This window comes from Zootoca vivipara, chromosome 12 (genome assembly GCF_965207765.1).
Source record: "Zootoca vivipara chromosome 12, rZooViv2.hap1.1, whole genome shotgun sequence".
Classification (NCBI taxonomy): Eukaryota; Metazoa; Chordata; class Lepidosauria; order Squamata; family Lacertidae; genus Zootoca; species Zootoca vivipara.
Window position 1 is genome coordinate 14,866,431 of NC_142595.1, and position 11,568 is coordinate 14,877,998.

At 43.2% G+C, this 11,568-nt stretch overlaps 1 protein-coding gene across 2 annotated transcripts; it reads left to right on the forward strand.

Annotated features, from left to right (window-relative positions):
• The first annotated feature begins 302 nt into the window (after nt 1-302).
• KLHL11 (kelch like family member 11) lies at nt 303-8,873 on the forward strand. Of its 2 annotated transcripts, XR_015946610.1 has the most exons (3): nt 303-1,023; nt 3,024-4,795; nt 6,690-8,873. XR_015946610.1 is itself a non-coding variant. In XM_035136247.3 (2 exons), the coding sequence occupies exons 1-2, from the start codon at nt 461-463 to the stop codon at nt 4,600-4,602; spliced, it is 2,142 nt and encodes a 713-aa protein (XP_034992138.3). In that variant the 5' UTR covers nt 303-460; the 3' UTR covers nt 4,603-8,873. The 2 variants fall into 2 exon arrangements, 1 of the variants encoding a protein (XP_034992138.3); XM_035136247.3 differs by having other exon boundaries at nt 3,024-8,873.
• The last annotated feature ends 2,695 nt before the right edge of the window (nt 8,874-11,568 follow it).

Consider the following 11,568-nt stretch of genomic DNA (forward strand, 5'->3'; position numbering starts at 1 on the left):
ACTGATTACAACCATGTGTCGCGGTGGGAGCTGGAAGCCAGCAACACCTGGAGGACCACTGGTTATCACCCTCTCACACTGCCCTTGTATTTTTGTTGTGTTTTATGATTTGTGTATGTTATGCGTGTTGATGCTGGTCTGCGACCGTATAAATAAATTCATTCATTCATTCACCCACCCACCCTCTGCTCTTTCCTATGAGCGGCGAGAGAGACGGTGACAGGGCAGGACACAGACAAACCCCGCAGTCACGCGATGGGCTTATCCGTCTACACCCGTTCGTAAGTCTATGTTTAGGAAACGACGCAGGGCGCGCGCGGAGGCCGTCAGCGGCCGAACGCCCGCTCCTTGTTTCTTCCGCTGCTCTGCCCTGCGTCTCTATGGTCACGCGGACGACGCCGCCTCACAAGAGGAAGAGAACCCGCTAGAGCAGGGCTGAGGGAGAGAGCGAGCGCTCAAGATGGCGGCGGCTGGAGGCGGAGGGGACTTGGACGGAGGCGGAGGCCACGGCGGCGTCCCAGAGAGCGGCGCCCTCTCCCAGGAAGCGGAGGCCGGCCCGGACGCGGAGAGCGACTCGGAGGTGTTTTCGTGCGTGGCTCACTGCTCCGAGCTGGCCTGGCGGCAGAACGAGCAGCGGCAGTTGGGCCTCTTCTGTGACGTCACGTTGGCTTTCGCCGGCGGCGGCAGTAACGGCGGTGCGGAGCAGGAGGAGGCGGCGGCAGCAGCAGCGGAGGGGCGGAGGGAGAAGGGCGTCAGCCTCGGAGCCTCCCTCCCCAGCGCCGAACCGCCCGCTCGGGAATTCCGCGCCCACCGCTCGGTCCTCGCGGCCGCCACTGAATACTTCGCCCCTCTCCTCTCGGGGGACTTCGCCGAGTCCCGGTCGGGCCGCGTGGAGCTGCGCAGATGGAGCTCCGAGGCCGGGCCGGACCCGGAGACGGTGGAGGCCGTCATCGGCTTCATGTACACGGGCCGCGTCCGCGTCAGCCCCGGCAACGTCCACGAGGTCCTGGAGCTGGCCGACAGGTGAGGGGGGTGACCGAGGTTGGGGTGTCGGGGGTTCAAGAGGAGCGCGGCTGCTTGGCGGGTTGGTGGCAGTGATCACAAACTGAGCGGAAGCTTCGTTTAACGTCGAATGATACACTTCTTTAAATATTACTATTTTGGGGGGTGGGGTGGGGTAATTACATTCAGTGCACTGTTGTTTTTTTAATAGAAGTTTGCGATTGCTGGCACGTCAAGATGTATTGGGAGTATGCTGTGTTGCACGTTAAGCACAAGAACTGTATATTTACCGGGGTGGTTTTTATGTCATCTTAATTGCCCCACCCATAGTAAAAGGGACACACTGACATGTATGGTTGACATGCCAATACTTTGAAAAGTTTTGGACCATAGTGGAATGCCGAAATGATAAAAATTCCAACAACATAGATAGACGTCAGGCAAATGCATTCCTCTTCTCCCAGACCTTTGGCCTTTAATTATCTGTGGCCTTTTAGAAGTGGGTGGGATGTATTTTTTTCCCTTTTGGTTTTAACATATTTATTGGGAGGTTGTCTGTGCTTGTAAGTTGCTTTGGGTTTCCCTGGTCAAGATAATGCAACTCAACAAATTCAATGGAATCATAATAATATACTCCAGAGTTGTTTATTTTATCAATATTTATAGCATCTAATAAGAAGAAAAGTTATAAGAATTTGATAGCACATTTTTGGTGGCACCTACTAGAAGAACAAAAGTACAATGTTGGGAGAAATCTGGATAATGTGTCTTGGTATGGAAACATATGGTATATAGCAGAAAACATATGGTATATAGCAATATCAGAAAAAGTTTCTCCACATACTCAAAAAAGGAAAAGCACAGCCCCAGGATGTTAGCACTGCTATCCTCATGCATGAAAACTCTCTCCCTTACAATGTTCTTTGGTAGGTACCGGTAGAAAAATATTAACGCTTAGAGTGCTGAGCCAGTTGTACATACAGCTGAAGTAAAGACAACCCACTTAGGTCAGTGGGGTAAACTGCCAACCCCAACCATCATATAAATACATGAAATACATATTTTCTAGTCCTTTCCTTCCTTTCCTTTCCTTTCCTTTCCTTTCCTTCCTTCCTTCCTTCCTTCCTTCCTTCCTTCCTTCCTTCCTTCCTTCCTTTTTCTCAGTGATTTTCCTTCCTACCTACCTACTTACCTACCTACCTACAAAGGTAACCAGTCTTTCATAAATTTATAACAGGGCCTTGAATTTATTTTTGAAATATCATATGTTTGCATTAAATTTCGATTTTATTTTAAAATGGGTTACTTTTTTATAGCTGAATGTTTTTAAAATTCACAAGATTTAAGGAGGCAGAAGAGTGAGAAGATCTGTAAGAGGGGTGTGCTTCTGAAGGGGGAGAAGCTGCCCAAATGATAATGCTGTCCAGTTAGTTGTGACTTTCCACATCATGGAAGTTAGTTCTCAAAAAGGGCCAACAGTTCAGTAGTGGAGCATATGATTGCAATACATATAAGGTCTGAGGTTTAGTCCCTAGTGCATCTTTACAAAGCATATTGGAGAGCGGGACTGGAGGAAAAAATCCTTACTTGAGTCCTTGGGAACCATTGCTAGTTGGAAAAGAGTGAACATTACTGGACTAGGTGGACCATTGGGCTGACTTTGTATAATGGTAATATACTTGCATATAGACTGAGTGGAACAATGAAGTTTGCACAAGATTGGAGATGGGTGAGATGAAACCATGCAGGTGAATGTTGAGTTCTTATTAAATGTTTCTGTCCCACCTGTATAAATCATGTCCCGTCTGAGTCATGGTTTTATGTGACTTTCTGTTTTGTGGAGCTGAACAGTTAAAGCATTTTTAATGTAGCTACATGAAGGTGTAGAAAGGGTAATGTCACCTGTCCCTATTAGGTGTTTGTAAAGTGAAAAGCAGAGTACAAGTTGTTAGTTATATAGTATGATGTTTCTTCACTCTTCTCTGTGAGCCATTTAATATATATATATATTTGTTTTGCAGGTTTTTATTGTTGCGTTTAAAGGAGTTTTGTGGGGAATTCCTGAAAAAGAAACTGAACCTCTCCAACTCTGTAGCCATCCATAGCTTGGCTCACATGTATTCGCTGAATCAACTGGCACTGAAAGCTGCTGACATGATCAGGAGGAACTTCTACAAAGTCATCCAAGATGAGGAGTTTTTCACTTTGCCATTTCACCTCATCAGAGACTGGCTTTCAGATTCAGAAATCACAGTGGACTCAGAAGAAGTTCTCTTTGAGATGGTTTTAAAGTGGGTTCAAAGAAACCCTGATGAAAGAGAAAAGTACTTTGGGGAACTCTTTAAACTTCTCCGGCTTTCTCAGATGAAACCCACTTACTTGACCCGGCATGTCAAATCTGAAAGGCTTGTATCCAGTGATGAAGCTTGCCTCAATCTTGTGTCAGAAGCAGTAGAAAGCCATGCTCTCAGGGCTGAGAATTTGCAGTTAGGCACCCTCCAACAAGTCACTTCTGCAACGGGCCTGCCTCGCTTTGGGCAAAACATGGATGTTATCATGGTGATTGGTGGTGTGTCCGAGGGAGGCGACTACTTGAGTGAGTGTGTGGGGTATTTTATTGATGAAGATAGATGGGTGAATTTACCTCACATACACAATCATCTTGATGGACATGCTGTTGTAGTGACAGAATCCTATGTTTATGTAGCAGGATCCATGGAGCCTGGCTTTGCCAAAACTGTAGAAAGATACAACCCAAATCGAAATGTCTGGGAGCAGGTTTCCAATCTGATAACCAGGAAGCATTCTTTTGGCCTTGCTGAGGTAAAAGGGAGCCTGTACAGCATTGGTGGGCATGGGAATTTTATCCCTGGTTTCAAAGATGTAGCTGTTTACCATCCTGATCAAGACAAGTGGCAAAATTTGGAGTCTGCACCAAAGATACTTCGGGATGTCAAAGTAGTCACTGTGGATGACAGGTTTGTGTATATGGCTGCCCGCACACCAGTTGACGGGGATAGTGAGGAAGGCTTAAGAGCTGTCATCATCCGATACGATGTAGATGCAAGACAGTGGCAGGATTCTGAGTCTCTGCCACTCCTGGACAACTATTGTTGTTTTCAGATGGCCGTGGCGAACACAAACTTTTACCACACAGCCTCATGTTGTCCTAGGAGCTACCCACAGGATCACGAAGAAGTCAAGAGAAAGATCTCTAGCCTGGTGTCCGATGACATTCTGGAAAGTTTACCACCAGAGGTTCTTAGTATTGAAGGGGCAGCCGTCTGCTATTACAAAGACGATGTGTTCATCATAGGTGGTTGGAAGAACAGTGATGACACAGACAAACAATACAGGAAAGAGGCTTACCGCTACTGTGCTGAGAGGAAGCGCTGGCTGTTGCTCCCTCCCATGCCCCAGCCTCGCTGTCGTGCAACAGCCTGTCATGTGAGAATCCCCTTCCGGTCCTTGCATGGTACCCAGAGATATCCAATGCCGCAAAACCTAATGTGGCAGAAGGACCGGATCCGGCAGATGCAGGAGATACACCGTCATTCCTTAAGCTTGCGGAGGATGCCACGGTCACAGATAGAGTGCTAACTTGAATAAATGGAGTTTGAAAAATGCCTTTCTGTCTTGCCATGCTCAGCATGGTCCTCTAACTGTAACCTAAGCCGTTACGTTTAGGCACTGAGGATTATTGAAGGAGATCTAGTTTTCTGGGCGTTAAATAGGTTGGCAGGATTGTGAGCCTCACATGTGAACTTGGATGTATTTTAGCCATAATATGGAGGTAGGCACAGTTTTAAAACTCTTTAATCCTTTAGTTTTTCCCACAGATGGGATGCAGATATAGAGCCCAGCAAAATAATTGTTCTGGAAATCTGTAGATGTGTTCACAGATGTGCAGTGCTACAGCACAGCCCCTCCCCTCTCTTGCCCTGGAGTTTATTCCATTTAGGTGTGGGTGAAGGAGAATTTCCCAGTGTATTGGGGCCTCACACTCCTCTTAAAGCATTTATACAGGCGCTGTGAAGTATTTTTTACTTATTTTAAAATACTGATAAATCTCATGCCATTTCAAAATTTTGATTTTAACCCATTAGTTTTATTTGCTTTTGCAAAATTATTTCTTTTTTTTTAAATCTGCAATTGCTATGAATGCGCTTGATTTTCTTAAACTTGGAGCCATGTGCAATAGTTTAATAACAAACAAACCCCTATATATTATAAGTAAAGCACAATCTTTCACAGAACTTCAAAACGTTCCTATGCTTATAAATATTTTATAGTTATATTTATCTAGAAGCATTTGCATTTACAAAGTGAAAACCGGATATTCTAATAGTTGAATTATTTTCAGTCCTATATTAAAAGATTTCAGAGTCCTTACTTTTGAGGGTTTCACTGTAATTTTTGGTGATGCCCTTTTCTACTTTGGAGTAGTCCCATTGATTTCAATAAAATTAATTTGTATATGGTTCAGGATTGTGGCCTTAAAGGAATGAGTGAAAAGACCAAAAAGATAAGCACTACAAGTCCAAATTCATAATCTGAAGGAATTGGGGGTTCATTAATGCAGGGAGAAAGCTCAATGAACTCTGTGTGTTCAGGTAAGTCTGATTAGGAAAAAACACTCAACCTGCCTTTGACAATCAAATATATTTGCCTTTATGATGCTCCATTCCTTGTTCTGACTGTGTTGAGTACTTGAGACTGGTTGGAGTGGAACAGTTGCCTCAGTTATAATTTTGATAGTAAGGGTCCAAGTCTCACCAATGTCTTAATGGTGTTTTGGCAGAAAATAAAATAGAGAAAATTATTTGAGTCTGGTGGAAGTTCTGTGCTGCTTTCGTCCCTCCAAAAAGCAAGGTGTTTTGCTTTCTCTAGAATTTTGTTAATTTTATTGGAGATGTAACTTATTGGGCCAACTTAGGGGCACACTTAAGCTTTAGACCATTACAGAATTATTTCTCAGGCAGGCAAACTGCGCAGTAAATAATTAATGAAACTCTGTAATATCATGTTGGTCCAACAAAATATTTCATTTTACCGTTGTGAATTTTGTCCTTTTGGGATCGATGTGCACCACTTTCTACTGATACCTTACCAAGTTATCCAAGGCAGGTTTCTCATTGATTTCCTCTGGCCTCATCACTTCCCTCCCCCTACCCTCCACTGACACCCAAACATACAGTGGCATTATTAATACAGTGGCATTATTAATACAGTGCTATTATCTCCAGTAAATTACTTCTGGCATTATTGTTGACATAAGGAAATTGTGCCCCCTCCACCCCACTGTCAATGTGTACAGAAGCTTAAGGTGTGATGGTAAAGTTAAAGCGAAGTCCTCAGGTGAGATCAAGACCTGAGTCATGCAGTCACTGAGCTCTTGTGTAAGTGGAATACTTGGAATAAAATTGGTCACTATTTCCAAGTTTCTACAAAGGATCTCAAATGTTATGTTCCCTGGTTTCTGCCCTTCCTATGTCTTTTGGTGGTTTCCCCTCTGTTAACTTGTCCAGGTTTATATGATGCTTAATTCAGGATAATTGAGATGGGACAAGGAGAAATCGGTATGTGAGAAATCTGAATTGATCAAGATTTTATGAAAGCTAATTACAGTGTTGTAAATGGTAAACAGCAGGGACTTTAATACTGTCAATTCTTGTTTTCCAATTTAGCAAGAAGCATAACTCATGTCTGATACAGTGGGGTAAGTCTTGAAACTGCATGGGTGTGCACAGGTTTTCTTGACTTGCATTTGTCCCTTAATAATTGCCTTTTACAATATATTTTTTGGATTAGAAATCTGTGTTCATTAAATAACTGTCTTGTTATCAAGTTCAGACTAACACAGCCTTGTCAAACAAAGGAAGTCACAAACATTTAAGAGTCCAGTAATACCCACTTGCTTGCTTTAAGATATATTGTATGCACCAGCCAATTATTTATTGAGAAGATAGATACTTCAAAAAGCTTGTTGAAAATTCAGGGCTCAAACAGCCCTGCTCAGTCCATTGGTAGAGGTACTGATTAAGAGAAATGCACAGAATCATTGCCTAGCATCGAATTTTGGATGCATCTATATGGAAAACAAACTTTAAAAACTGGGAATTTTGGGTTTTTTTACAAGGTCTGAATGTTGTATGTTAGAAATTTCTCACAGCACCAGGATTGAATGGGAAAAGCAATGAGACTTTAAGCTTGTAGTGGAGGCACGGCCCTATGTGTGTCTGTTAAATGAAACACTAGCTGAAATGCAACAAAGGTTTTGAGATTTCATGACGGATTATCTGGCCTGCAGTGCAGAATGGTTGGTAGTCACCACAAAAGAGTATAATCATATTGACTGTGTACCGTATCTGTGCAGTTGTTCAGTTTGGCTGGTAAGCTTTGCTTTTTAAATTAAATCCTATGTCAGTCACTTTGGATGTTGCTTGTGAATGCCAGTCACTTAATATACAAGTGTCTACATGCCTTGCTTTTAGATTTCTGTTTGCATGGAGAGTTAAGAGCACACTAGAGAACAGTCGCATTGTTCCACATGTAGTGTTAAATGTTGGGACTTCTTAATGTATACTCTGGATGTTAGGCTACTAACTTGCTCCGTTGTTCTGAGTGCCTCTTAGCCCCCCTGAATAGCACAGCTCGTAGGCTGCATGCAAAGGTCCTATGTACTTAGTCATGTCATTCCTTGATGAAACACAGTTGATAATTATTGTTGCCTGGCAAAGGGAAATCCTCAGTTGGACCATCCAAATTACTCCCAGCTGGTGAAGATTGACAGCTGTAGGCTACATTTCTGAACATCACTGAGAGTCCCAAATCACTGGACGTATGCTACGCTGGCTATGATAGCGCTACTCATCATAGATAGGTCCTTTTGTTCTCAGCAACTTAAAAGACCTCAAGAAAATTGCAGTTGAGTTACAGAACAGGCAAGCATGCCAGCTGTCAGACTTGGGAAAACAATCTCTCTTAAGCTGTACTGATTCTCTGCTATGGCTGAATGCATGTTTTACACACTACCTTCCTCTTGTGATCATAGTGGAGACAGCTAGATCTTTCTGTGATGCCTGAGCTGACATTATTACTGAAGTAATACTGTCTGTAGGTTACATAGTCTTCCCATTAGTAGATCTAAACATCTGCCTTATGTTTGTGTATTTCAGTGAGGCTTACCCTTACATAGTGAGAGTTAACAGCCATGTCAGTGCAATGTTATGTCTAATCTCTGCAACATTGCCACAAATGACTCCTCTGCGCTTGCTGCAGCCTCTACCACAGGAGGGCAGAATTCATATATAAAAATTAAGATACCAGTATTTGCAATGTGACCAGTGGTCCATTTTTAGGAGGCCACATATAAGTGCTACTAATATGAGCGCCTGTCATCTGATAATAATAGTAGCATTCCAGAGAATGAGCTGCTCACAGAAGTCAAGCTGAATTGGTGGTATGCACATCAGTCTGTTCTGCCTCCCTATTTCTGGGACACTTGCCACAAAGTTATCAGTTGGAAGCCATTTTTCTCCTTGCTTCCCCTGAGCCCAGTTAAGGTGGCGTTGAATGCAAGTCTAAAAGTTAGTTGGTAGTCCCTATAATTTCTCATCGATCAGTGAACCTCAAAAGCAACACATGGTTTTTTTCTTCCTTCCTCATTCCAGCCCCAATTTGCCTTGTGTCTGCTGCTTAATAAACTGGGTAACATAAGCTTCATATAATGAAATGCAGACATCCATCCCTTTGGGTAGAGTCCTTTTGAAGCTATGTCCGTAAAGTCTATTTTTAAAACCTGCAAATCAATATATGTACTACGGTTCTGTAACACTAAACTTGATCTCAATAAACATTTTATTTCTCTATTTCTGTTCTGACTGGTTCATGTTATTGCTCATAATTGTTTATGGATGTGTTCCAGAACAGTATTCCCCAACAGTCTGGGGAATTTAGATCCCATTTGTCTCATGCCTTCAAATTCAGCTTGTGATTGGGACATTCTTTACCCATGAAGGAAAGTCTCCAGTCCCTTTTTTATCCCAGTTTTGGTCCCTTGGACAAGAAGAATGAATTCAAACTGGACCACATCAAAGATAGTGACTGGGAATGTTTGCTATTCATCATTTTGTCAGTCTTGTAGCTGTAGAAAATTGACAAAAGCTTAGCCTACCTGTCCAAGCTGTCTTTTGTTAGCAAATTACTGTGGGTTGGACTGCAACTAAATTAGTTGCACTTTGGTTTCATTGAAATCAGTGTGAAGTTAGTCATAATGAACTTAAGTTTTCATGTAGCCTGGATAGCTCAGTTGGTTAGAGCAGTGTTTCCCAACCTTGGGTCGCCAGCTGTTTTTGGACTACAACTCCCATCCTCCCTAGCTAGCAAGACCAGTGGTCAGGAATGATGGGAACTGTAGTCCAAAAACAGCTGGAGACCCAAGGTTGGGAAACACTGGGTTAGAGCATGGTGCTGCTAACACCAAGGTTGCAGGTTTGATCCCTGTATGGGACAATTGCATATTTCTGCATTGCAGGGGGTTGGTCTTTTTCAACTCCACAATTCTATGTTTCTATTGATTATAATGAAGCCTAAGGCAATAGATCCAAGCTATTGGGGTGCAAGAATCTAGTATTGGCAAGCATATAGGAATTTAGAATGTTTCTATAAAAAGTGCAAAGTCTGAAATTCTCTTCTGGAAATACCCATAGGAACAAAAACACTGGTTTCAGCATAGATTTGGTGTACATACTCCAAACAAACATGTTTATATTGACAGCTGAGTGGTGGCCCAATTGGTGAGGAAATGGTTTTTTTGCCTAAAATATTGCATTCCCTTCCCCACTTTTGCTGAACCATTGGCAGAGTTGAACAAATCTGGGCAAAATATAATCCTTGTCTCGGTCTATGCTATGTGAACAGCAAAGTTGTTGATTCTGCAACTAAATCGGTTGCAATCCTAACAGGAGAATTTAGGGTCCTGGTTGGTAAGACATCAAAAGCCTCGGAAGATGAGTGCTGAAGGAGAGAAAGAGCATCCTTGAAGGGCTGGGGTCTGTGCTTGATCTTCGTCCTAAAGTTAAACTAAGGTTACCAGATATTTTTCAATGAATCCGGGGACACCTTTCAACTTCAATTGATTTTGTATAGGGACTGATTTGTAAATCGGGGGACTGTCCCTGGGAAATGGGGATGTCTGGTAACCTTAACCTAGACCTAAACCCTAGTGGGAGCCACACTGCCAGCCACCTCTGCTGTGATAGTTTTCCACTTGCGTGAAACAGTGTGGCTATTTTTAACACATTCCCATTTCGTGCAGCTACATCTCTAGAGTCAGCCTTGAGTTGAACACTATTTTCTATACATCAGGGATGTGGATTTGTGTCCCTCCCCATCAGCCCAAGCTGAGGGTTAAGGATTATGGGAGATCAGTCCAGGAACATCTGAGCGTGTGTTTCTCACCCCCACCATACAAGTTAGAGATCATTGTTACAGGGAAGGGGTGTTGCTGCTGGGGGAGGGGACGGGTAGACGTTACAGCCTTCTCTGAACCCTGGGTGCTTTGACAAGTATGAAGCATGGCCTATAATTCCTTGGTTTTCATAATGAAAGGCAGTGAATTGAGTCAGACCCCCTGGCCCATCTTGCTCAGTGACCTGCTTGAGACATCTTCCAAGTGACTCGGGCAGGAGTCTGAGATTACACCAGGGACCTGCCACCAAGCTATGGCCCTTTCAGCTCCCCCCATAGACGTCCACGTGGAGAATCTGGAGAAAGACCTGCACTCAGAACAAGCAGAGGAAGTGTCACGTGGCGGGGCCAGCTTGCAAGCTCTTCTGCGACACCTACAGCCTCCAGGGCGAAGTACACACTATTTTGGACTAAGTACACTTCGAACACCTTCCAGCCTTCGGAAGAAATAAAGAGAGGAGAGGCAGGCCTCGGTTTGCGCCGCCGTTCAGCCTGGACATCTTTCATCGTCCCTAGAAATATAGTGCAAAACGCTGATCCCAGCACAGTCGGCATTTCCTCTTGTCGTACTTCCTGGCCTTAAGGATTTTGGGAAGGATTTCCACGTGAGAGGGAGGAGGCACTTATTTAATCACCCGCTCGGTTGTTTCCTAAAGGAACGATGCAGCCCCCCCAAAAAACCCCTTTGCAAATGCTATTTTATATTCTTTATTGAAAATAATAATAAAAACTACAAAACCACAAGTGCACAGTGTAAAGTAGGAAGAAAAAAACAAGAAATAGCACCCATGTAGAAAACAAAAGAAAGCTACTGTGTACGGTACCAAAAAAAGGGGGGGGGAAAGAAAATTTGTCCTTGCAGTTACGGTAACAAGATCCCTTTGCTTATCACAATAGAAGAGACAAATGAATACCTTTTTATTTTTTTAAAAAAGTGCTTAACTTTGGCTGAGGGATCGTTTCTTAAATCTGACTTTTCAGATTTGTTTTCTGCATGGGTGCTGTTTTTTTCTTACCTTACACTGTGCACTTGCGGTTTTGTAGTTTTTATCCCCCCCCCGCAAAAAAAGAATATAAAAGAGCATTTGCAAATTA